Genomic DNA, 22,283 nt, shown 5'->3' with positions numbered 1-22,283 from the left:
CGATGGAAAAATTTCATCACTAAAGCTATCGTTAATAGCCTTATTAGCAAGGCTAGGATTTCCGTCGCTAATAAGGATATTTAGCAATCAGATTTTTTAGATTGGCTGTTACGATGGAATTAGCAACGGTGAGATTATTAGCGACGGCATATAGATTATTAGCGACGGTAACTAGCTATCACAATAGTCTGAATTCTTGTAGTGTAATATTCTGTGGATTTTTAGATGCAGAATATCATAATATGGACATAGAATATCATAATTTTTTGAAAGAATTGAGGTATTTTCGTCATTCAAAATTTTAAATGAAAAAATAAAACTACAGACATTAAATATTCATTGAAAAGCGGTGATTATGTGGACCAATCGGACAAGATGGTGCACTTTATGTCAGATTTTCTACACCGCCTGCGGTGCACAAAGAATTTCCCTTATTGTTTATTCCATGGCATTTAACTCGTTTGAAAAAAAAAAAGATTCTAAATTAATATATTGAAATCAGTTATTTAGATATACATAGGAATATAAGTTGATGGACGGCATTATGAGTTCCAACTCCAATGTTCTAACTATATCATTATGTCTATTCTATTGTTGTAAATATCTTTGTAACATATTGTTGTTTTCATTTCATGTTCTTATGAAATGAAAAATGGGTCTTGCCCATCTTTCTCTAGAACATGCAAAATGTAATATGTTATGTAAATACCATCATGAGAGTCTACTTTAACCACATTTTCTATGGCAGTAATTGTTACATGCCATGATTTTTAGTACACTAATTACTTCCTCAAACAGTCCAAATTCAAGGCCTATTTTTTTTCATTATCTCTATCGTGTATGCTCATTTTGCAGTCCCTAATATATTTAATAAAAATTGAAGTCTGGTGCTAGCTAGGATGATAGCTATTTATATTAGGTCTTACTTACTTGGATATTTCGATACTTAATCTTTGATTTTGGTTGTGTATATAAATGGTTCTAATTTTATAAAAAGATGCAGGAAATAAATCTTAAAAGGTATATAAGTGTGTCATATCTAATATGAAAACTTTTTTATTTCCAGCAAGCATCCTTCCTGTGACACCCTTATCATGACTAATATATAAATATATAAGCACGCCGATATCTTTATATAAGAAATTTCGCATTCCAAATATACATCCCTTCTGTAATAGCTCTATGATATCTAGCATTTTTCATTTGGCATATCATGTAATCCATAACATCTATAAATTCTACAGCACGGATAATGTTGAACTTGTGAATTGAAATTATAATAGTTAAAAAGCAATAGACATTTATATTTCCTTCTCGTGTCCTTCTTGAATATGCTCGTTAGTGTAATTACATTTTTTTTGTCATATTTTCATATTCTTTTTTGATAAAATATGTTCATTTTTTTCAAAACTATGTACAATCTTAGTTGATTAAAGCATGCCAATGTTAATCATAAAATATAAAGATCAGAGTTTTTTCTCTAGCACTTACAATTTTTTTGTAATAAGTTAATATATATTATATTTATGGGATGGATTATACCCTTATCAAGAAAAGAAGTATCTATTAATAACAAATGGAAAATTAATAGTCAATTAGTGAGATTGAAGATTCAAACAATTTATCATGATTTATACCACTACAGATATCTAAAATCAAAATTCATGTATTTCATGGCCTTCAATCTATATATTGAGTTTAGTTTTCAAATATCTTAAAAATAGATCACAATTAACACCGGCTGATTTGAGTGCCTAACAATTGATCTTGATTTAAAGAAGTAAATAATTTTTACTCACAAAAAAGAATAATCCATGTACATGTTGAGAGAAAAATGGAGCGGATCTTCACTCCGATCCGATAAAATTTAAAATATATTGGCATCAATAATTTAAATTATTATATATAATTTATTATTTTTAAATTATTTATATATAAAAATTTATGTAATTTAAAAAATTTTAGCTTATGAATGATTTTAAATAACAATAAAATATTCTTGTTTTTTTCCTAAAACATCGTAGGGGTGAGCATTGTCCGATTTAGGCCGATTTCATGCTTAAACCTAAATCGAATCAGTTCTAGATAGTTTGACATTTCTAGAAATTAAATCGGATCAATAGAAAATTGAAATCAAACTAAACCAATATAATTTACATTTGATTTGATTTATCAATTTATATTATTATTATTTTTAATTTTATTTTTATTTTTATTTTTATTTTGTGATTCATAAAAATTTGTTTTTTTTAAATAAAAATATCATTAAAAAAAATTATCAAATAAAATAATTTAAATTAATATAAAATATTATCATTCAATAAAATAAAATTTTTAAACAAACACCATCGATAAAGATCTCTAACATATTACAAAAAAATTAAATAATTTAGTAAATAAATTACTTTAGAATTTAAGACTAACCAACATAAAATTAAATTGATAAACAACATCATAAATTTAAAATTATTTTTTGATATATTAATATTTTAATATAAATAACATCTTAATAAAAATGATATTATTTTATTAAAATCTCGATGCAATTTGAGAATGATTTTATTTATTATTCAAATTTATATTTTATATATGTTAAAAATTAATTAAACTAAATCGAATAAAATTTTTGCTCACCCCTAAAACATTGCCCCGCAGCAGCCTTTGTGCCATCGGCGACCGGTCTCCGAATCCCATTACAAATCCTCCTGGTTTCTCTCCCTCCTATTCTCTCTCTATCTCCGATGGCCAACCTTCGAGCCTCTGATAAGGAAGAGGAGGAGGAGTGGAGCGACGCCCTCGACCACATCCCCTCCCATCATCCTCCAATGCCCTATCCTCCCTCTTCTCCGTCGGCGGCGGCCGCCGACCTCCCTGCCTCCTCCCCTTCACTGCTATCCCCACGGCCTCCACCACCACTACCACTAGTGGAAGAAGAAGATCGCGAAGCCAAAGAGAATGGTGTACTCCTCGATCCCGAAAACCCCCACATTCCCGCCGCCGCCGATGAACCCCAGCCTTCCGATGACACCGACGATGACGACGGCGTCGATGGCCCAGCGTCGGCCCGAAAGAAGCAGAAGCCCCTCTCCTCCTTCACCTCCCCCTCCCCTGCCGCCCCTCCACCCACCGCCTCCGCCGCCGCCGCCAAGAAGCCCAAGAAGAAAAACAACAACGTGTGGACCAAATCCACCTCCCGGAAGGGCAAGAAGAAGAGCAAGGCCATCACCCACGCCGGCCCCGAGGACACCGTCCTCATGACCCCCATGCCCCGCTTCCCCGACAAGTCTGACGACTCCTCCGACGCCAAGATCTGCCTCTCCCGTGTCTACAAGGCCGAGAAGGTCGAGCTTAGCGACGACCGCCTCTCCGCCAGCAGCACCAAGGGCTACCGCATGGTCCGCGCCACCCGAGGGGTCGTGGAAGGTGCCTGGTACTTTGAGATCAAGGTGGTGAAGCTCGGGGAGACGGGGCACACGAGGCTCGGTTGGACGACGGAGAAGGGGGACCTCCAGGCCCCCGTGGGGTACGACGGGAATAGCTTCGGTTACAGGGATATAGATGGGACCAAGATTCACAAGGCCCTGAGGGAGAAGTATGGACAGGAAGGGTACGGTGAGGGGGATGTGATTGGGTTCTACATTAACCTTCCCGATGGAGCTTCGTATGCTCCAAAGCCGCCACATTTGATTTGGTACAAGGGACAGAGATACGTCTACTCCGCGGATGGGAAGGATGAACCTCCCAAAGTTATTCCTGGTGTGTCCTTCCTCTCCAATATGCGATTCTTATTTTCTTTTCTTTTCTTTTTTCACTGTATAGAATTGGATGGCTTGGAAAGCTTGTTGCTTTGCTGATCATTCCCTGAACTGAATTATGTTATCTCTGAATAATCATCCTAGTCTTATTGTTGTCTTTGTTAGATATAGAGTTCACTTTTTCACTATTTACATATCTGCATTTTTGTAGATAAAACTCTGTTGAAGTATATCTGTGGAGGTTTTGGTTTTAGTTGTATTTGCTATTGATCATATGTGAAAATGAAATATGTTCTTATTATGCTCTCCAGAGTATAAGTTGCTATTGCTGAAGTCCTGGTCTCCAATTATTAGATTATTTTTGACCTCTTTTGAAATCAGATATTCTCCTATGCTGCCTGTTCTTGTTAGGTTCTCACTAGCAGATGCTGTTGCTAATTTAGGATATGGATTATAGATGTTACTTGCAATGAAGCAGAAAGTTTCTCAGCAAGGAAGAGGTGTATGGTACCTTGGCTGCAACTTGTAGGCAGGTAGGGGGAAAGTGAGACTCAGGAAGAGTTCTGATGAACTATTATGAGAAACAAGTGGCTTAAAAAGGGGATCAGTGCAAAGCAAAATTTATGAAGCCAATCCCAAGGAGATGGGATTAGGTTTTTAATTATATTTGTCTTGCTAGCTTTAGGAAAGTAGGAGGAACGCTTGGTAGTTTAAGTGGGCCTTCTTTTTAGCCTTTTCTTATTTGTATATCTTCTCATAATTGTTTTAACACTCAAATAATGACTTTTATCTTTTGCTTTCTATGCCAATTCAGTTGATTGAAAAACTATCTTGCTTTTTTTTTTGGTATCAAGTTTCAAAGATAAGGATTATCGTAAGGTCACACTAGACTTTGTTGCATCTGTTAAAAGTTAATGTTAATAGCATTACCTTTTACTTGTTACATATTCTGTGTAAACATTTACTTTCTGACATGCATTGTATGATAAGTGTTGGTGCTTCACATTGTTGGTTCATGGTTATGCTTTGGTAATGTTTATCTGTGGTTTGTATTATGGTATATCATATACGATGCTTATATATTTTTCATGCTTGTGATAAGAGTATTAAGGTATATAATGATAAGGCAGACATGAACCACCAGAGGTAATAGGAGAAGAATGTGTATACTTTTGATGGTACATAAAAATAGCATAATTAGATTATAAGATGATAGAAAGGGAATTAATATTAGTTTCACTCGCCATTGAGTCTAGAGGTAGCCAGGTGAGCCATGAGAGGATTTATTTGGAGCAAAAAGAGACTTAGGGAGGGTCTGCTGATGCAGATAAAATGATGCTAGTGGTTGTTGGTGGAATGGGTCTAAAGCCAACTCCAATTAGATAAAATAAGGTTTCTTGTTAACCTCATGGTTTTCATGATCATATTACAATAAAATGAGGAATTATTGCAATCCGTCTCATTCATTTGGATACTTTTTGATACTTATTATTGGCCATTTTAGTTTCTATAAAGAGTACTTTTTAAAAATATGGATAGGCTTATGAGGTTCACTTCATTTTCCCTGCTGCACAAGCTGTTAGCATAGGCTGCTTAATCTGTGGAATTAATTTTCCTAAAACAATGTTTAAGGATTTATTATAAAAGTCATTGCTTTTAATTAACTTATCCTTCTAAATGATTTTTGGGTATCACAACCTTCTTTATTTTCATATGTTAATAAGCAACAATAGAAACTGAGATTACTAACTATTTAAATGGAAAGTGCTTTTATTTTCTTCAAATAATTGTGCCCATGTTGCTGCCAAGGTTGTGTCTATCTCAAGTGCATGCTGGTTTGAATTGTCTCAGCCTGGGAAAGATCCAGTTAAGCATGACTTATGAATGGTCTCTGAATAATCAACAATGAGAATACAAGGCTCAACTTTTCGCTGCTTAACTTGTATCCTTTTATTGCTTGAGGGCTATATGCTGGCACACCATGGGTTGGACAAAGTATTGGAGCATAATTTGATCCATACTAGTGATGAACTTAAACAGTGTCATAATCTAATAATTGTTTAGTTACAGGGATAATGCAACATAAAAACTTATTAATTTGCTAAGTTGTTTCAGGGAGCATCCTTTCTTTTGACAATTATCTCATTGGGGTAGAAATGACATCTAATTACATGCTTGTATATATTTCACCATTTTCAATTTTGTTTCTTTTTTACTTTCTAGGGGACATCAAGCATGCTTGACCAACATTGTTTTTGAAAGTTGACAGCTCATACTTACATGGAAACTTCCTATTAGAAGATTTTAGATAGATTGTTATTTAGTTTCTTCAAAAATTAATAAAGTTAATGTTGCTAAATTTAATGGTGCTGTGGTAAAGAATTGTGGCTTGGTAACTCTAGGGTTGGTTTTATGTACCAAAGCATGGCTTAAATGTGCGATAAATTATTTTGCATGAATAATTAGTTATGGACAAGTTTCACTCATGCAAAATATATATTAGAAAAAATACTGAACAAAAGATGGAGAAATGTTGCGAGTTATGTGAGAGAATAACTATCGTCTGAGAAATGATAGGTGTTTCGTATGCAGTAGATATTATTCCGGGATTATTATCAAACTGCAGGAGCCCATTGTGGTAGAACTCTAAAAAGACTACTTCTAGAGAAGGTCTCTCTCTTGGATTAGTTCAACATCAACAAGATTTCTTAACCTTTTTTATCTCTTTTTTTTTTTAATCAGATTACACCAGATGTAGTTTCTCAAGTAGTTCATTGCTTGTAGTTTCTTTAGCTTTTTGGACAAGTATGATTGTCTATACTGTCTTGGTTCATTTGACTGTTATTTTGCTCATAACTCAATTAGTCATTCAATATAAAGTACTCATATCGTGAATATGAAGTACTCATCTTAAGGCATGGAAAAAGACCTTCAACAGGACCAGTCAATCTGGCCAATGCGACTCAATTTTCCTATCATGCTATGCTCAGAATTCCGAGAAATTTCTTTGAAGACAACTCTCAAGCACCGCTCCTTTTCCAGATGAGTTATTAGCCTATCGACCCCTTTTTCTCATCCTTTATGGGGATGATTATTCACTGAATTAAGAGTAAGATTAGGTGCTCTAAGAATGACAATCAAGCTAGTGTCTCTAGTGGGGATGATTGAGAACATTATGGACAAGTCCTACACAATCTTCAGCAGAGTCAAAAATTTCAGTTGTCCTCTAATCAACCCTACTGAAATCTGATGTAGCATTCTCAGCGAACTGTAAGGCCTAAGCTTGTTGATATTTTAGTCATAAATTAACAAGTATACATATTATGTAGGCTTCTCAACAAACTGTGGCTTGCTTGCATATATTGTTTTCTCATATATATATATATATATATATATATATATATATATATATATATATATATATTGATATAATCAATCATATGAAGTAAGTGTCTTAATTGATGAGCCATTCCATGTCCTGATAAATTCTTACTTGTCTTGACGGACCTTCGTAACAGTTGAAATCTTTTGCCTAGTGTGTAGCATCCCAGATCCGCAAAACCGGTACCAAGAATTGTATCAGTACATTATTGTTTCAGTATGGTGCGATATGCATTCGGTATCGAGATAAGCTCTGAACACTTTTTTTCCATTCCCAGCTATGGTATAACCCAAATCGGGCGCTGCAAGTCAGTACCGGGTGGTAGAGATAGTTTCACTTAGTTCGGACTAGGATGAATTGGTTTGGCTCATATACTGAACTGAACCTTAGTACTGTACCAGGACGTTATGGTGTGGTTGGTACAGGTCAATATGACAAACCGTAGCAGTAGTTACTCCAAAAGTTCTTTAGCCTTGTCTTGCTCTTTAGCCTTCTGCTGAGCTTTGTTTTCTAGCTTCCTCCGTTTCAAGTTTTACATGTAGTTGTTTCAGTATTTTGGTTGTCAAAAATTTGCCTTCATCACAGATACATTAGGATATGATATATGTTTGCTGGGTAGGGTATAAGCATTCCTATTTTGATTTCTTGTGCCATGATTATAGCAGCAGTAGCTAACACTTTTATTGTTGCCACGTTCCCAAGCAACTCCTGTTTTTTCACCAAAGACGAACAAAATTTTGATATGTATATTTTGTGGATTATAAAATCATCTAATTGTGGTCACTGCAATAACGTCATGAACATGCATTCACACGGTTTGAAGTCAGTGCACTGCTGCTTTTAATGCAATGCCACCGTATTTGGTTGCTGTCTAATTGTTATATATATCTGTGCAGGCAGTGAGATATCCTTCTTCAAGAACGGAGTATGTCAAGGCGTTGCCTTTGCGGACCTGTTTGGTGGAAGATACTACCCTGCTGCTTCTATGTACACACTCCCTAACCAACCTAACTGTGAAGTACGATTTAATTTTGGGCCAGATTTTGAGTTCTTTCCTCAAGATTTCGGTGAACGTCCAATACCACGCCCTATGATTGAGGTTCCTTATCACGGATATGATTGTAAGATTGAAGGTCCTATGGAAAATGGTGTTGCAGAAAAAACAAATTAACCATTTCTTTTTTTCAGATTTTTTTCCCCACTCGTGGGAGAGTCAACGGGCTGAAATATGTAGTCTTTAGTTTCGTACTTGTTAACTGATTGGCTGAACATCAAGTTAATGCTAATATCTTTTTTGTTTAAAGAAAATTATTTAAGCTTGTTTGTGAATGTAACTTATTTGTGTTCCATGATCTGCATCTCGAAACCAAGGATGCAGGAAACCGTATGGCATCTTTTCCACTGTGAGTTGACTCCCAAAGGGCATAGCAGATGTGACTGCTTCCAATGCGTGCCGCGAGAAATACGAACGAGCATGTCACTGCTTGCTGGGTTCTGTGCCTAGCGCTTAACTTGGTTCTTCGCTGGTGGTAGCTCTGACATGTCAAAAAAAAAGAGTGGTATGGTATTCCATAAGTGGGTTCTCAGTTCTTATTCTTTTTATTGTTTATTTAAGCTGAAGAGAGGTGGTTTGCAATCTAATAGGATTGGTTTCGGATCTGTTATATTGGCCATGTAACAAGCCTTGATTAAGGTACTTGCTGGGAGGCGGGAGCATTCTCAAACTATAGTTATCTTGCTGTATGTTACGAGCAACAGTTGCGGGACTGGGAATCCCATATCATAGGAACTTGATGGTTATTAATTTTCGTACTCTTTGACTTTTTTTTTTTTTTTCCTTTCTTTCTTTTTAAGAAGCATAATTTTTACTATAGCATGTATCTCTTGGACATGTAGAGAATTTTGGAGGTTTCAGTTGACGTGGTAGAATGACAGCCGCTTTTATAGAAGATGGAAAAGAAAAAGGTTCAAAAAGGTGGGCTTCAGATTCTCAGCTCCGTCGCCTTATCTTGTTCCACAAAGAAACAAAATGTGCACCATCACAAATAACAAAATATCTTAGCCATGGAGAGGGTGGGAAGGATAGTGTCCTGGACTAGCCTCACATTCTGCCCGGTCCATAGCACCTCGGCACCCAATGGTTGTACGTGCATGCTCCTTAAACACCTCCTCCCCTGCCAGTGTTTCAATCTCTCTACCCCATGCCGTGCTTCCAAAGCCCTCAGCTCAAATTCCACTCTCCTCATCCTCACCTTATTCCTCCACCATCAGACATGGTTCCCATTCGGTGTCCGAGGAGCCTCTGACAATTGCTGCCGTAATTGAAGCAGTCAAGCTTGCAAATTCTGCAGTTCAGGCTGCCAGGGATGCCATGTCTTTGGCTCTAGCACTCGGTGAGATCAGGTCATCGATGAGCTCTGACCCCAAGAAGCAGCAAATGGAACTAGAACAGGATGAAGGAATTTTCAAGAAAAATTCCATGGCTGCACGGAGGAGGCAGAGAAGGAAGGGAAGAAAGAATCAGAAGTTATCAATTAGTGATGACAACAAAGATGATGAGGATTCCAACAGCTACTTGATTGAAGGATGCTCATCCAGGTCAGAGCGATCGAGATACCTTACAACGAGAGAAGAGGCTGAGTTCTCTCGCTATCTGAAGGTATCATTTTTCAAGTACTTAAACTTTAATTGGGAGTCCTTGGAGGTTCCTGGGCATCGACACTGACAATGTTTAATCTGGTAGCCTTTTAACACGGACAGAAAAAGTCGACGGTCAAAAGTAGAGAGAATTGCTAATTCATCAAAAAATTTGAGCACATAATATATAGCCACTAAACACTGAAATAAACACAGCATTTGTTACAATACCACCAAAAAAAAAGGGATACCACACTAGTGATCAAAATGTGGACTTAATATGAATTAACTGATTAACATATTTTGTTTAAAATGTACAGCAAGAGGCCATGCTAGAGACTGCAGGCAAGCAGATCAGAGAGTGCAGCCCGCTTGACTCAGGATGTGCTGCCATTGCGGCTAGGATGAAGAGGAGACACAGTGAAAGGACATTGCTGAAGGCCAGAGAGTGTAGAGAGAGGATCACCCTCAGCTATAAGCGGCTAGTTGTCTCCATTGCAACTCCATATCAAGGCAAAGGACTGAGCCTCCAGGACCTTATCCAGGTTGAGCCCCATGCTTCTCTCTAAAATCTCAGGTAGGGGAACACGTTCTGGGTCTGATGGTCCCAGTGTCTACAAACTGACAAAGACCCCAAACTTTGACAGTTGCTGGACAAATAGAGATGACATATCTGATTGCTTAAGAGTATTCCCTCTTCTGAAAATTGTCAGATCATGGAGATTAATTAGTATTCATATTGGTATATCTAACACATGAGAATTGGGAACCCCAATCATTACCAGAACTATATCACAACTTCACAAGCAAACAGATCTGAACTGAATTATCTATGTAATATTTACATGGTGAAGAGGCTGGAACCAATCCTAGATCACAGAACTAGTATCCCTTTAACAAACGAGTAACATATAACACTTCAATGCAAAATAGACATCATGAGAAAAGCAAGGATAAAAGAAACCTGATAAACCTAATCTAAATTCTTGTCTTACAAAAACCACTCAAAGTCCTTGTCTAACTAATGTCAAATCTTGGAAAGGGAAAATTTAGAGAACCATCATTTGGGGAAAAGCATTTTTAAAGAAATCTCAGCGAAAAAACATTTGAAAGTCTTTACCTTGCTTAAATGACAATACTCATGACAGTTGGGGTATTTCACCATAGATAAAAGACAGGTCTGGACATATCTTATATTGTTATTTTATCCATATGATTTGGAAAGCTGTTTCAGGAAGGATGCATAGGACTTCTTCGAGGTGCATGGAGATTTGACTACAAGAAAGGATATAAACTTTCAACATATGCTTATTGGTGGATCAGGCAAGCAATTCTCAAAGCTATAGCAAACAAATCAAGGATGGTGAGATTGCCGGTATGTAATTCTAACCATGTTTTTCTTTTGGCACCTTAACAATTTCGAAAAAATAAGAAACCTAAGAACTGAAGGAAACAAAATAATGGTTTTGTTTCCAAGGTTGGTTTATTCTCCAAAATGTCTGGCAAGATATGCCTTTTTTTTTTTTTTTAATATTTCGAAAAAAGTGGGTGGGAACTGCTAGAATTCTCAGGTGATAAATTGTATTGGAGGTTATGAATTGCATGTGGATGGCCTCACACTTTGGAGTAGGTCCTCTAGGCCCAACTCCATGATTTTGAATTCAAGTATATAATAGATAGAAGAAAGTATTTAACAGAAAAACAATTTAATGATTCTAGTAATCCAATAGTTACCAACTTGCAATTTATTTGTATCATTCAAAAAAGGAGATATTCAAGAATACCTCTTTTAATCCCTGTTTACAAGCTGCCATATCAAGTGTCAACCTCGGACTCTTGGCAATTCTTAGTTTTATAACCAACCTGGCACAAGGGCGGTGGCTGGTTGGCCTTGCTTATGCCTTTGCTATTGCTATTGAATATGACCATGATTGCTCACATGCCACCACATAATGGCCTATCCAAAATAAGAAAACATACATACTTCTAAGTTCTAATAACAACTTACATGTAAATGGCATAACAATGAAAACAATAGTGAAATATGCTGAAACTACAACAAGCAAAATTAGGTGAGGTTTACTCTTTGTTGCTCTAGCTGCTGAATTTATTCAACCAAAGGTATATTCTAGAACATTAGAGGGTGCTAAATCTTTTAGATTGGATTAAAAGGAAGCGCAACATGAAATATGATAAAGTATAAACTTTGAAGCCTTGGAGGCATCTTGAAATATCAATCAGGGGATGAACTTCCATTCTTAAAGAAAATCTGCTAATCAATTTGACTAAACCTATGTGTTTTATGGTGGGGATCAAAGTTGCATTTGTTCATGTTTCAAATTTAGAATCTTAAGAGAGAATGATCTTACTTTGATAGTTCACTAGTACAATCAAGTACTCCCAACTCCTCAAGAGACCAAGTAGCAGCCTTTCGGTCCATTTTACTTGGCATGATTTAGAGCCTATATGTAGGTTTTATAAGTTGTCATCTTTTACTAGTCATTTTTGGTACTTGGGTCACTATTGGGTTCAACTCGTCTACATAACTGGATTAGCTAATTGAGTTTTTGATGTGCCTCGTTTGTTGTAATAATCACGTTCTGCATAAGTAACCTTATGGTACTGTGTCGCATCCCTCTATGCTGCTATCTTTTTGATTCACTAAAGTAAAATATTGCTTAATGCATTATTAGCATTTGTGTAGGGGAATTTGTGTGAGGCAGCAAACAAGATTATGAAATCTAACTCTTTGTTGAGAAAGCAATTAGGGAGAAACCCCACTTATGATGAAATTGCAGACTTCACCGGCATAGGTGCTTCCAGTGTACGAATTATAAGTGAAAGAAGTAGACATCCGATCTCTGTTGATCAACCTGTGAACAAACAAGGACTGACTCTAAAGGTCATATTTCTTTAACATTTTGCTGCATTAGTAATTCATTGTAAAAGCAAGAACTTTTTACAAATTGGATTCTAACTTTCTTAATTGGGCTGAAAGCAGGATATCATCCCAGGGCCGGATGAAATAAGACCGGAAGTTTTAGTCAATAGACAAGAGATGTTACAAAACATGGAGAAGCTTCTCAAGACACTGAGTGGAAGGGAACAATACATCATAACATTGCACTATGGATTAAATGGTGAGACAGCTCGATCATGTGATGAGATTGGGAGATTATTAAACCTTTCTAGGGAGAGAATTCGACAAATTCATTGCAGTGCACTAAGAAGACTCAGGGAAGAGAAGAGTTTAATAGAATGCCTTAGACAAAGTGTTGAATAGAAGTTTATACCTGGTTCCTTAATCATAATTTTTTTGAGGATACCTTAGTTGCAAGTAAATTCTAGAAATAATAAATATTTGAAAATCCAGTGCAATAGTTTGATGGCAAGGCAATGACAATTTTTTTCTTTATCTTTCTTATGCCAGTATCTACCAGAGACCAAAATGCTCTTGCAAACTCATATTATCAACCTTATTATAGAATGCTATCCTTCTAACATTTAAGTTTAACAAAATCTAGGTTCTGTGGTTGAAAGGAAAAAATTGTGACCAGGCCACCACGGTAAATCTTCCTCTATGATTTTGAATTTTTGACACTTTATAAGCAATAGAAGGGCAAATTAATGAACAAGAATAATTTAAAGAATTTGACACCCAACAAATATGGGTAGCCATGTGGAAATGATATGAAGAGAAAGCAAATTACCTCTTGAGCAAGATGAACTGGCAAAGCCTCACTCTTAAATCATCAATTAGTACCCTTCCATAATATAGAGTATTAACGTTCTGACATTGCTCGGCCTACTTGAACTCCAATTTTTCTGCACTCTGGGAAAAAAATAAAGGGAAAAAAACAAAAACATGTTCTGCAAAATATTTATGTTTATTTGCATATCTCCTCGAGATTTCATGCCAAATAACATACCACCCTTTCTTTGAGATTAAAAATGGACCTCAATCTAAAATTAATTTTAACTAAGGATGTCCGTCCCAAAGCTGAGACTCCATTACTGTTACCACTGTATATCAGTATGCAAAACCTTTCCCTTATGGTATGTCAAGTAACTTAACAACTAGCCTTTCTCATCTTCCGCATAACAAGATCATTCTTACAACTGCAATCCATGCATGAAATAACAAAGATTTCATGTAACTTACAGGAGTGGAAGATCGATCTTCATTCCAGAAAATTGATGACGATCGTGTAACTAATGATGACACTGTAGAATTTATAAGACCGTAAAGTTTGGATGATCCATAAAAGATGCATTTATAATCAAAGAATCATGCAGATGCATCAAGCTTAAAATACAACACAAGGAACACCATAAGCACCGGCATCATACAATACCATATAGTTAAACAAAGGATAACTAGATAATCCATTTTTTTGGGGTAGAACTTAATATGCCATGCATCAAACATTTTCGTGAACCAAGTCAGGCCATGCACTAGGTTTTTTGCAGGGCTTAGTTTGGTTTCATAAGGTTGTCGCAGACTTTAATCAAGATATATATCAAATAACTGAAGTCAGAAAACCTTTTTGCATATAAAAATGGAAGCTGAAGTGTTCACCTTTTGGTTATGGAAGAAGAAATGAAAATGTTTTCCTGGTAATGCCCACAAGAATTTTATTGCTGATGACCTTGTTTGCTGTTGTTGACAACAATCTTGGCATGAGTTCCATTTTGCAGCTTGGTTTTCAGTATAGATGTTCCAATAGGAGGAAATTCAAATACAAAATGAACAGCATCCTTTAGATTGTTCCACCTAGCTATTAGCTGATGCATTCTCTCACTTCTAGCCAAGATAGGCAAATCAAGATGGCCCCTCACATAAAAACAATTAGGCAAGCACAATTAACAGAAATCAACAAGGAACCTCCACAATGAAACAATAGTTGCACATTAAATTTTAGCCCAGTTGAAGAAATCTTCTTTGATATAATTACATATTCTTTCTTGCAAAAAATAATTTATGAGTTGCATATTTTTTTTTTGGACTCCTCTTTGCATCTTAGTGTCATTTCCTTTCCCTTTGCAAATAGGGGTAATGAGACTTTCCCAGATGCTCTATTAAATAACTATTAACAAACTCCTTCCAGAAAAATCCTATGTATTGCTCAGTGCAACAGTAAATCAAGATGAGATAGATTGCCATTCAATTTGTAAGTGGCTGCAATCAAATGATGCTTGTAGTCTGTTCAAAGCTGATTCACGGTGTTGCAACAACGAATTTGAGACACAGCCTTCCTTCTTTTTCCGTGGCATTTTTCGTGAAATGCCCTTCCATTTTGATTCAAACTCACAAGCTAAATATAGATTAAAAAGAAGACAGAACCAGTGAGCAATCTTTGATGGGAAAATGATACAGCACAAAACAAATGCTAATAAATTACATAATGTTAAGCACCAACAAAAGTAAGGCGTAGAAGCATAGGAAAGTGAAGATGAAACCTATTGACTATTCTGTCACAGAATCAGATTTCTTCCTAAAAGAGAGAAGATATACCGATAATTCATTACCTAGGAAAGTTAATAGAAGCAAAGAACGTGCATCCTTAATTTTTCCTTCAATTAACAGTATTTAATTGCAGAATCAAATGGTCGCTCTTCAGTCTCCTATTTTCATTTAAATGGGACTGAAAGAACTATCTATATATGCTTCAGTTATGAGCACATTATCCTCAAATGAACATATAATTTTCTGGCATTCCTGTTTCTTCTTCAGCTTTATTCATGCTGCATACATCTACTATGTGAGGACACATGCCGAGGTATGTTTAGTCCCACATTGGGTGTACGCTGGGGAAGTCTTGGGTACTTCAGCAGGGCAAAGGACCCTAATTTGTAACCTTCTGGCTTGCCTTTTTGGGTTGGGTCATGGGAGATTTCATATTATAATCATATTGAGCATAAAGTCCTTGCTTAATATTCTTTCATCATGAGGTTGTTGCTGTTTGATAACACTGTTGCTATTTGGAGTCTTATAGATTTTTATGTATAGGGCATGCATCCAAATTGAGGTTGGTGTTTGATTGTAGGTTCAAGTATATGGATAACATGCTAAACATCTAATTTAGCTCATCTCAGGATCTGAATCACTCAGACCAGACTCAAAAAGTATACTAAAGGTGCCCCAAAGCACCTTAAATTTAGATATTTAGCCGGATCATAAATAGTTTTTACTAGTTTACTTGTGCAACTTTTAAAATGTATAATTTAAAATAATCATGCTAGCAACTTCTAATATCCAAACACAACAGCAGAAGAAAAATGAGAAAATTTAAGCAACTCATCTTGAAGCTCAGACATATCCAGTAGCTAGAAATGATAGGTACCTCACCAGATTGGCATCAACTTCTGGGTAATTATTCAATGGTTACAGTCAAATTCGACAACCAATTAGGATCACGTTACCTCATAAGCGCCACTGTCCCTTTCTAGTTGCTAATAAAACAGGTGAAACATTTTCTCGCATTTTGAGGCATTCAGCATTCTCAAAGGCTTTATCAATTGTGGCATCTGATTTTTGACTCTTAAAATACTAGTTATTATATTATTCCAGAAGAAACAATCAACTAGTCACCCTAGAATCTTGCATGGATGCAGTTCGAACTTTCACCCATTATTTCATGATTCCTCTAGGATCTCCTACTACACCTGCTTCTTCTATCATATTCGATCCATTCACTGGTGATTATATTCAACTTACTGACTAATTTGTTAGTTTATCACCTGCAGCAGAACATCCACAACTACTTTAAAAGGCCACCGACTTTGGAAACCACCAGTTCAGTTTGCCATGCATATTTCACGAACAATTGGGAACCACCAGTTCAGAATCATATGTTCAAATCAACCAAAGGGATCTGCTTCTTTAGCAAATAATGGGGAAAGAAACAAACTGTCATAGTGAATTACAAGTAGTAACATGCTTTGTGTGACACATTCTGTAGCACTGATGCAATTGCAATTCAGATTATAGAAAAGAATAGGAATTTTTGCCTTGCCACGCATCAAGAAATCTATAATATTTACTTTACTAATCCTTAGTCCCAAACTAGTGCGGTCAGCGAAATTTTTCCTCCATTCTGCTCACTTTAGGGAATTTTTTGAAAGACGTTGAAATATCAAGTCCTTACTTACTACTTCATCTCATTGATTTTCAGTCTACCTTTAACCCTCTTCATTTCTTCTACATGTATTAAATCACTGCTTTGTGTTGGGACTTCTATCAACGTACACTGTACATGTTGAAACCATCTGAATCATCCTTCTATCAAGTTGTCCTCAATTGGTGTATTCTATACCTTTTTTACGAATGACTGCATATCTTATTCTGTCTATTATTGTATTACCATACATCCATCTCAACGAAGAAATGACATCTTTTCTTGGTAAGTCCATAATATCTAACTAACTAAAATCTAGACCAATGATTTTCCAATACTTCCTATCTTCAAGAAAGAAATTATAGGTCATACACAGAAGACAAAAGAAAAACAAGGAAAGCATAATCAGTTACCTTCACTTTGGTCCTTAAATCCTCGAACAATACATGCAAGAACCCAAGGCCTTCCTGAAGAAGATGCTTTTGCTCCACCCCTTAATTCACCATTATGTTGTTTCAAACTGTGGGAACATCAAATTTTCATTTAGATTGATGAATGAGAGTTCAAGGAAAAGCACTGCATTGTACAGGTACATCTATGTTCAATAACTGAACTAATGACATCAAATTTCTCATCTAAGAACAATGTTAAAAGAAAAGGTGTGTGCAAGTTATATCTTATGGCACTGAGAATCTGATGGCTGCAGTGCAGAAAGAGACTTGAACTTCAACAAGCAATACATCTAACAAATGTGTGGGTCAGATATTTGACTATCACTTCACATTTGCGAAAAATGAATTTTAACTTAAACTATTGACTAATTCTTGTAGTTCTTATGAAAGGTATTCTCAGTTGTTGCATTGACTTTAACAAATGTATACTCAGTTCTTACATTAAACTTTCTTTAAGATTCTCTCTTTTTTTTTTTCCTTTTACATGATTGCAAATTAATACAACTACTATGTTGCCTGATGCAACCTGTTAACCATTATCCAGCCCACCCGATAGCTGATTAAGTGCATACTCATCAATCAGCCCATGACTAGTTTAGGCCTTCATAGCAGCTGCTAAACATGCATGTCTTCTAGACTCTTGTTACTCTTGTTCCTGTTTATAGCGCAACAGGTCCTTTAGAGCAAGCTCAATGTCATTCTCAATTAATATACAAGAAATTACTGAGTAAATAAGGATATTCAACATTTAGAACCTTGTCTTTCAGAAATTCTATGTGACATTCTTTCAAGAAACCACAGAGTCACTACTTGATCATGTAAGTGCCTTCTAGGTCATTTTCACAAGGCTTTTCATGATTTCATGGAAAGATTAAGTTTAGCCTTCTAGATTGATTGGGCATGCTTCTATCTACAGATTTTTGCAGAAGATTTCAATTCCAGGATTGTATCAACTTTACAAAAGCATACAGTTCATACCCTCCGTTGTATGCTGCCATACTGGTTGTCCATTGGTACCATTACTCAACACTTGAATAATTGCAGGTATTTTTTAATTTATCATACCTGGAATCATAATCTCATCCAAATTAAGGCTGATAAACAAATTCAATTAAGTCTGGTGTTTGGAAGAAACAAGCAAGTGCAAGTAGTAAAGCCAAATCAAATACCCAGTTAGGCAAGCTTATTTAGTTAAAAGCTAAGAAGTTATATACCAAGCCCAACAATTAAAAAGCCTGAACTAATAGAACCTATAAAAGTCCTATGAGATTGTCCCAACCAAAATGGAATTAAAGACATCTATAGTTCATTACATGGCAACTTATTAGGCTACAACTCAAGAAGAGATACCCACTTCTATATCTAATCTTCATGTCTGCTTTTTTTATTAGTTTCCCTAGTAAGAGCAAATCTTAACTATTTTTCCCTGATGCTCATTGTAGCGATAAACTTTTTTTTCCAATCTCAAGATCATATACTGTCATCTAAATCATGTCATTGGGGGTTTGTTTCACTGTCTGGGTCATATTCCACTCATTGCAGTGATAAACTTTTTTTTTTCCCATGCCAATATCATATACTATCATCTAAATCATGTCATGGCGGGTTTGTTTGATTGTCTTGGTCATATTCCACTTCCAAACATCTGGCTTTCTACGATCTGTTAACTGCCACTTGGTTTCTTGAAGAGTTGGAAATCTTAATTGAGTTTATAAATACAAGTATGTTTAGACGAAGTTTTACTCTTGGCTCCACATGCGAGTCAGACACTTGGACATATTTTCAGATCTGATCTTGTGTCCATGTCCGCATAACACTGTAATCCAATTGTTCCATCCATTAGAAGGAGGTCCTTTACTCAAACCTCAGCAGGTGTTCGCCCAAAAGTTTGGCATGGATAATTATTACATCATTTTGAAAAACATTTCTGTCAATTATTTGTAACACTCTCATCAATATTCTCAAAAAGAAAACAAAAAATTATTTTTTTTAAAAAAACATGAAACAATAGGACCAAAGTAGCTGTCGAATTTCCTCCAAAACATGCTCATACTGATCTTAACAGAGAATATCCAAGCTTCTAGGAATCAAGCATTACAGAACATTGAATTGCAAGATGGGAATAGGATCACTTTCACAAAGGCTGTCTCTTCCAAAGATAAGCTTCCATAAGGCTAGTCACCCACCCATGGGTACGCAAACTAATCTTTTTCGCTTCTAGGAATTTTGATCCTCAATTATTTGTAATCTATACGATGTAAAATCCGTTTTTCTACAAACGATGGTGATTAAAGTTAAGTCACATTTAAGCTACAAATCATAATGCTAATTCCCAAAAATCCTTTGAATCAAATCATCAAAATGATTCCGATAATTCTACAACTCATGATGTTATTTCCAAGAAATTGATTTCTCTGATCAAATGAACGAAAGTATAATAGTCAATTGTCAAATAATCTGCATCGAGATCACAAATCAGCACGGAAAAAGAAAGAAAAGGCGAGGGGATGTGGGGAATTGGATTACCGGCGAATGATATTGGTGGTGACCCCAACGTAGGTCTTGGGTAGTCGAGAAGAAACGATCAAATAGACGGACCAAGCGGTTGCTCGTTTCGTCTTGGAATCTTTTGTTCTTCCATTTTGATATCGAGGAAGAGCTGGGAAGGAGGAAGAGGAAACGGCCTCTGCCTTCCTTTTATCAGCCGGGGAGGAAGGTGGGTGGGGATTTTTGATGGATCGGAACCTCGTCGACAGCCTCGCCATTGTTTTTCTCCTTCGTCAAGCTCCTGCTCGATCCAGCCCCAGCACCAGTGGCTTTGATATATCAGTTTTTCTAAAAAAAATGAAAAGAAAAAGTGGGTGAGGGTGGAGGCCTGCAAAAAAAATTAAAATTAAAAAAATTTTAAAAATATATAAAAAGGTCAAACAGCAAATCCGGCTCGAATCCGTCTTTCAGTCTTTGATTCGGTTTACATTGATTTTTTTAAAAAATTTGATTTGGTGGCCGTTTGAGAAAGCTTTGAGCTAGAAAAAATTCAATTTAATTTTGATTTGAGTTTCAAAAAACCGGCCAAAACTGACCCATTTGCAGATATATAAATATTTTTTTAATTTCTAATTTTTTAAATTTTTATATAAAATATATTTTTTAGTTCAAATTTAGCCCAACCTATTTAATCCAGTTCACCGAAGATCAATTCTATATGAAATAAAATTTTTGAAAAATTTTTTATGCACCGTAAGTGACGTAGAAAATTCGATGTGAAATGCATCATCTCATCCGATTGATCCATATAATTATTATTTTTTAACATATATTTAATATCCATAGATCGATTTTTTTATTTAAAAATTTTATATGATGAAAATATTCTTATTTTTTAAAAAAAATTATAACATCCTAGACTATATTATGCCGCAAGATGTCATAATATGGTCTAAAATATTATAACATGAGCGAGATATTTTTATCTAACCACTTTTCAATATGCATTTAATACCTGCATATCGATTTTTTTATTTAAAAATTTTGAACGATGAAAATATCTCTATTTTTAAAAAATTATGATATCTTATGCATATTATGAGTGCAGGATGGACATATGCCATAATTTTTTTAAAGAATAGAGATATTTTCATCATATAAATTTTTTAAATAAAAAAACTAACCTGTAGTTATTAAATGTGTATTGGAAAATGGTAACTACATGGATTAATTGAATGAGGTGGTGCACTTAGCATCGGATTTTCTATATCGCTCGCGGTGCACAAAGAATTTCGCTAGAATTTTTTTCTTATGTTTAAACTTAGTCTAGCATATTTAGACTAACCCATTGAACATCAATCCAACAAACTGAATAAAGCCTAACCAAATTTCCTAGATCAATTTTAAGTAGTTTTTGTAGTTCAACGATTTGATTCTGATTTTAGTTTTAAGAAATTGATTTGGTTTTGGATTTATCTCCAAATTGATCCGATCCAATCCACGCACATCCTCAGTGAGAGATCAAGGGTATATCTTAGAATTTAATTATCCAAATATAGAATATTTTTAATATTTAACACCCAATCTTTGTTTTGCATGCTACTCTATGTTTGAGCCTCACATGTAACATTTTTATGTCTAGAATTCTACTTAATTGGATCAACATTTTGCACTTGGTTTATATATATATATATATATATATATATTGTAGGAGTTGGTGTGGTGCTTTCAAGTCTTGGGAGGCTACAGGAGGAGTCAGGATATTGGCTCTCAAGAGACTAGGACAGGTTTGGATCCTAAGGCTAGGACAGGAGTGGTCCTAGGATGGAGGTAGTGTGTAGACCTCCACGGGCTTAAAGTCTGGATATTTAAGACTTGTAGGGGTTTAGGTGGGACTTCGGATATTTAGAGACACAAGATGAAGTAAGAAACCAAAGCCAGGACTGAAGACTGTGGAGAAAAAATAGTTTCAGGATACTAGGTTGACTCAGATTGAGACTGGATCAATCAAGTCTCAGAGGAAGTGCCCGACAAAAAATAGCATCTCAAAAAAATTGGCACGGCACACAGGTGAGTCGACTCAGTCTTAGTTTGAGTCGATCAAGTCTCAGATTAGTCAACTCAGTCTGAGACTGGGTCGGCTCAGTTGCACAGGCAGAGCTGCAAGGAATTTTTGCATGGGTCTAGGATTGAGTTTGATCCTAGGGGTTTTAAGGTCTGGTTTGATAGGTCTTAAGGGGGCTAACTTAGAGTTTGGACTGGGATTAAGTCTATAGAATGAGTGCATGTGAAACATAGATGTACATGGGCTCGATGAGTGCTTTTATGTATGGGTTAGCCAGAGGAGTTTTTGGTCAAACCTATTGGCTATATATATATATATATTGTATTAGGGTTTGAATAGAATAGAATATAATTAATCTTTTCTCCCTACTCTCTCTCTTTCTCTCTG

General features: G+C 35.7%; 3 protein-coding genes across 6 annotated transcripts; 2 read left to right on the top strand and 1 right to left on the bottom strand.

Annotated features, from left to right (window-relative positions):
* The first annotated feature begins 2,645 nt into the window (after positions 1-2,645).
* On the top strand, positions 2,646-8,466 carry LOC105045576 (protein TRAUCO). The gene is made up of 2 exons (XM_019850435.2): positions 2,646-3,756; positions 8,034-8,466. The coding sequence occupies exons 1-2, from the start codon at positions 2,742-2,744 to the stop codon at positions 8,306-8,308; spliced, it is 1,290 nt and encodes a 429-aa protein (XP_019705994.2). The 5' UTR covers positions 2,646-2,741; the 3' UTR covers positions 8,309-8,466.
* Positions 8,467-9,215: 749 nt separating this feature from the next.
* On the top strand, positions 9,216-13,152 carry LOC105045574 (RNA polymerase sigma factor sigD, chloroplastic). The gene is made up of 5 exons (XM_010923910.4): positions 9,216-9,796; positions 10,095-10,319; positions 11,009-11,149; positions 12,479-12,676; positions 12,776-13,152. The coding sequence occupies exons 1-5, from the start codon at positions 9,275-9,277 to the stop codon at positions 13,055-13,057; spliced, it is 1,368 nt and encodes a 455-aa protein (XP_010922212.1). The 5' UTR covers positions 9,216-9,274; the 3' UTR covers positions 13,058-13,152.
* Positions 9,934-20,297, bottom strand: LOC105045575 (uncharacterized). 4 transcript variants are annotated; one of them, XM_073258141.1, is made up of 5 exons: positions 19,871-20,297; positions 17,306-17,412; positions 13,485-13,998; positions 11,559-11,731; positions 9,934-10,473 (listed from the first exon to the last, which is right to left on the bottom strand). In XM_073258141.1, the coding sequence occupies exons 1-3, from the start codon at positions 20,107-20,109 to the stop codon at positions 13,862-13,864; spliced, it is 483 nt and encodes a 160-aa protein (XP_073114242.1). In that variant the 5' UTR covers positions 20,110-20,297; the 3' UTR covers positions 9,934-10,473; positions 11,559-11,731; positions 13,485-13,861. The 4 variants fall into 4 exon arrangements, with proteins under 4 accessions (XP_073114242.1, XP_073114240.1, XP_010922217.1 ...); XM_073258139.1 differs by having other exon boundaries at positions 13,485-15,089; positions 19,871-20,287; XM_010923915.4 differs by lacking the exon at positions 11,559-11,731 and having other exon boundaries at positions 13,485-15,089; positions 19,871-20,287.
* Positions 20,298-22,283: the final 1,986 nt, after the last annotated feature.

This window comes from Elaeis guineensis, chromosome 5, assembly GCF_000442705.2.
Source record: "Elaeis guineensis isolate ETL-2024a chromosome 5, EG11, whole genome shotgun sequence".
Taxonomy (NCBI): Eukaryota; Viridiplantae; Streptophyta; class Magnoliopsida; order Arecales; family Arecaceae; genus Elaeis; species Elaeis guineensis.
This window is presented reverse-complemented; position numbering and strand designations above follow the sequence as displayed.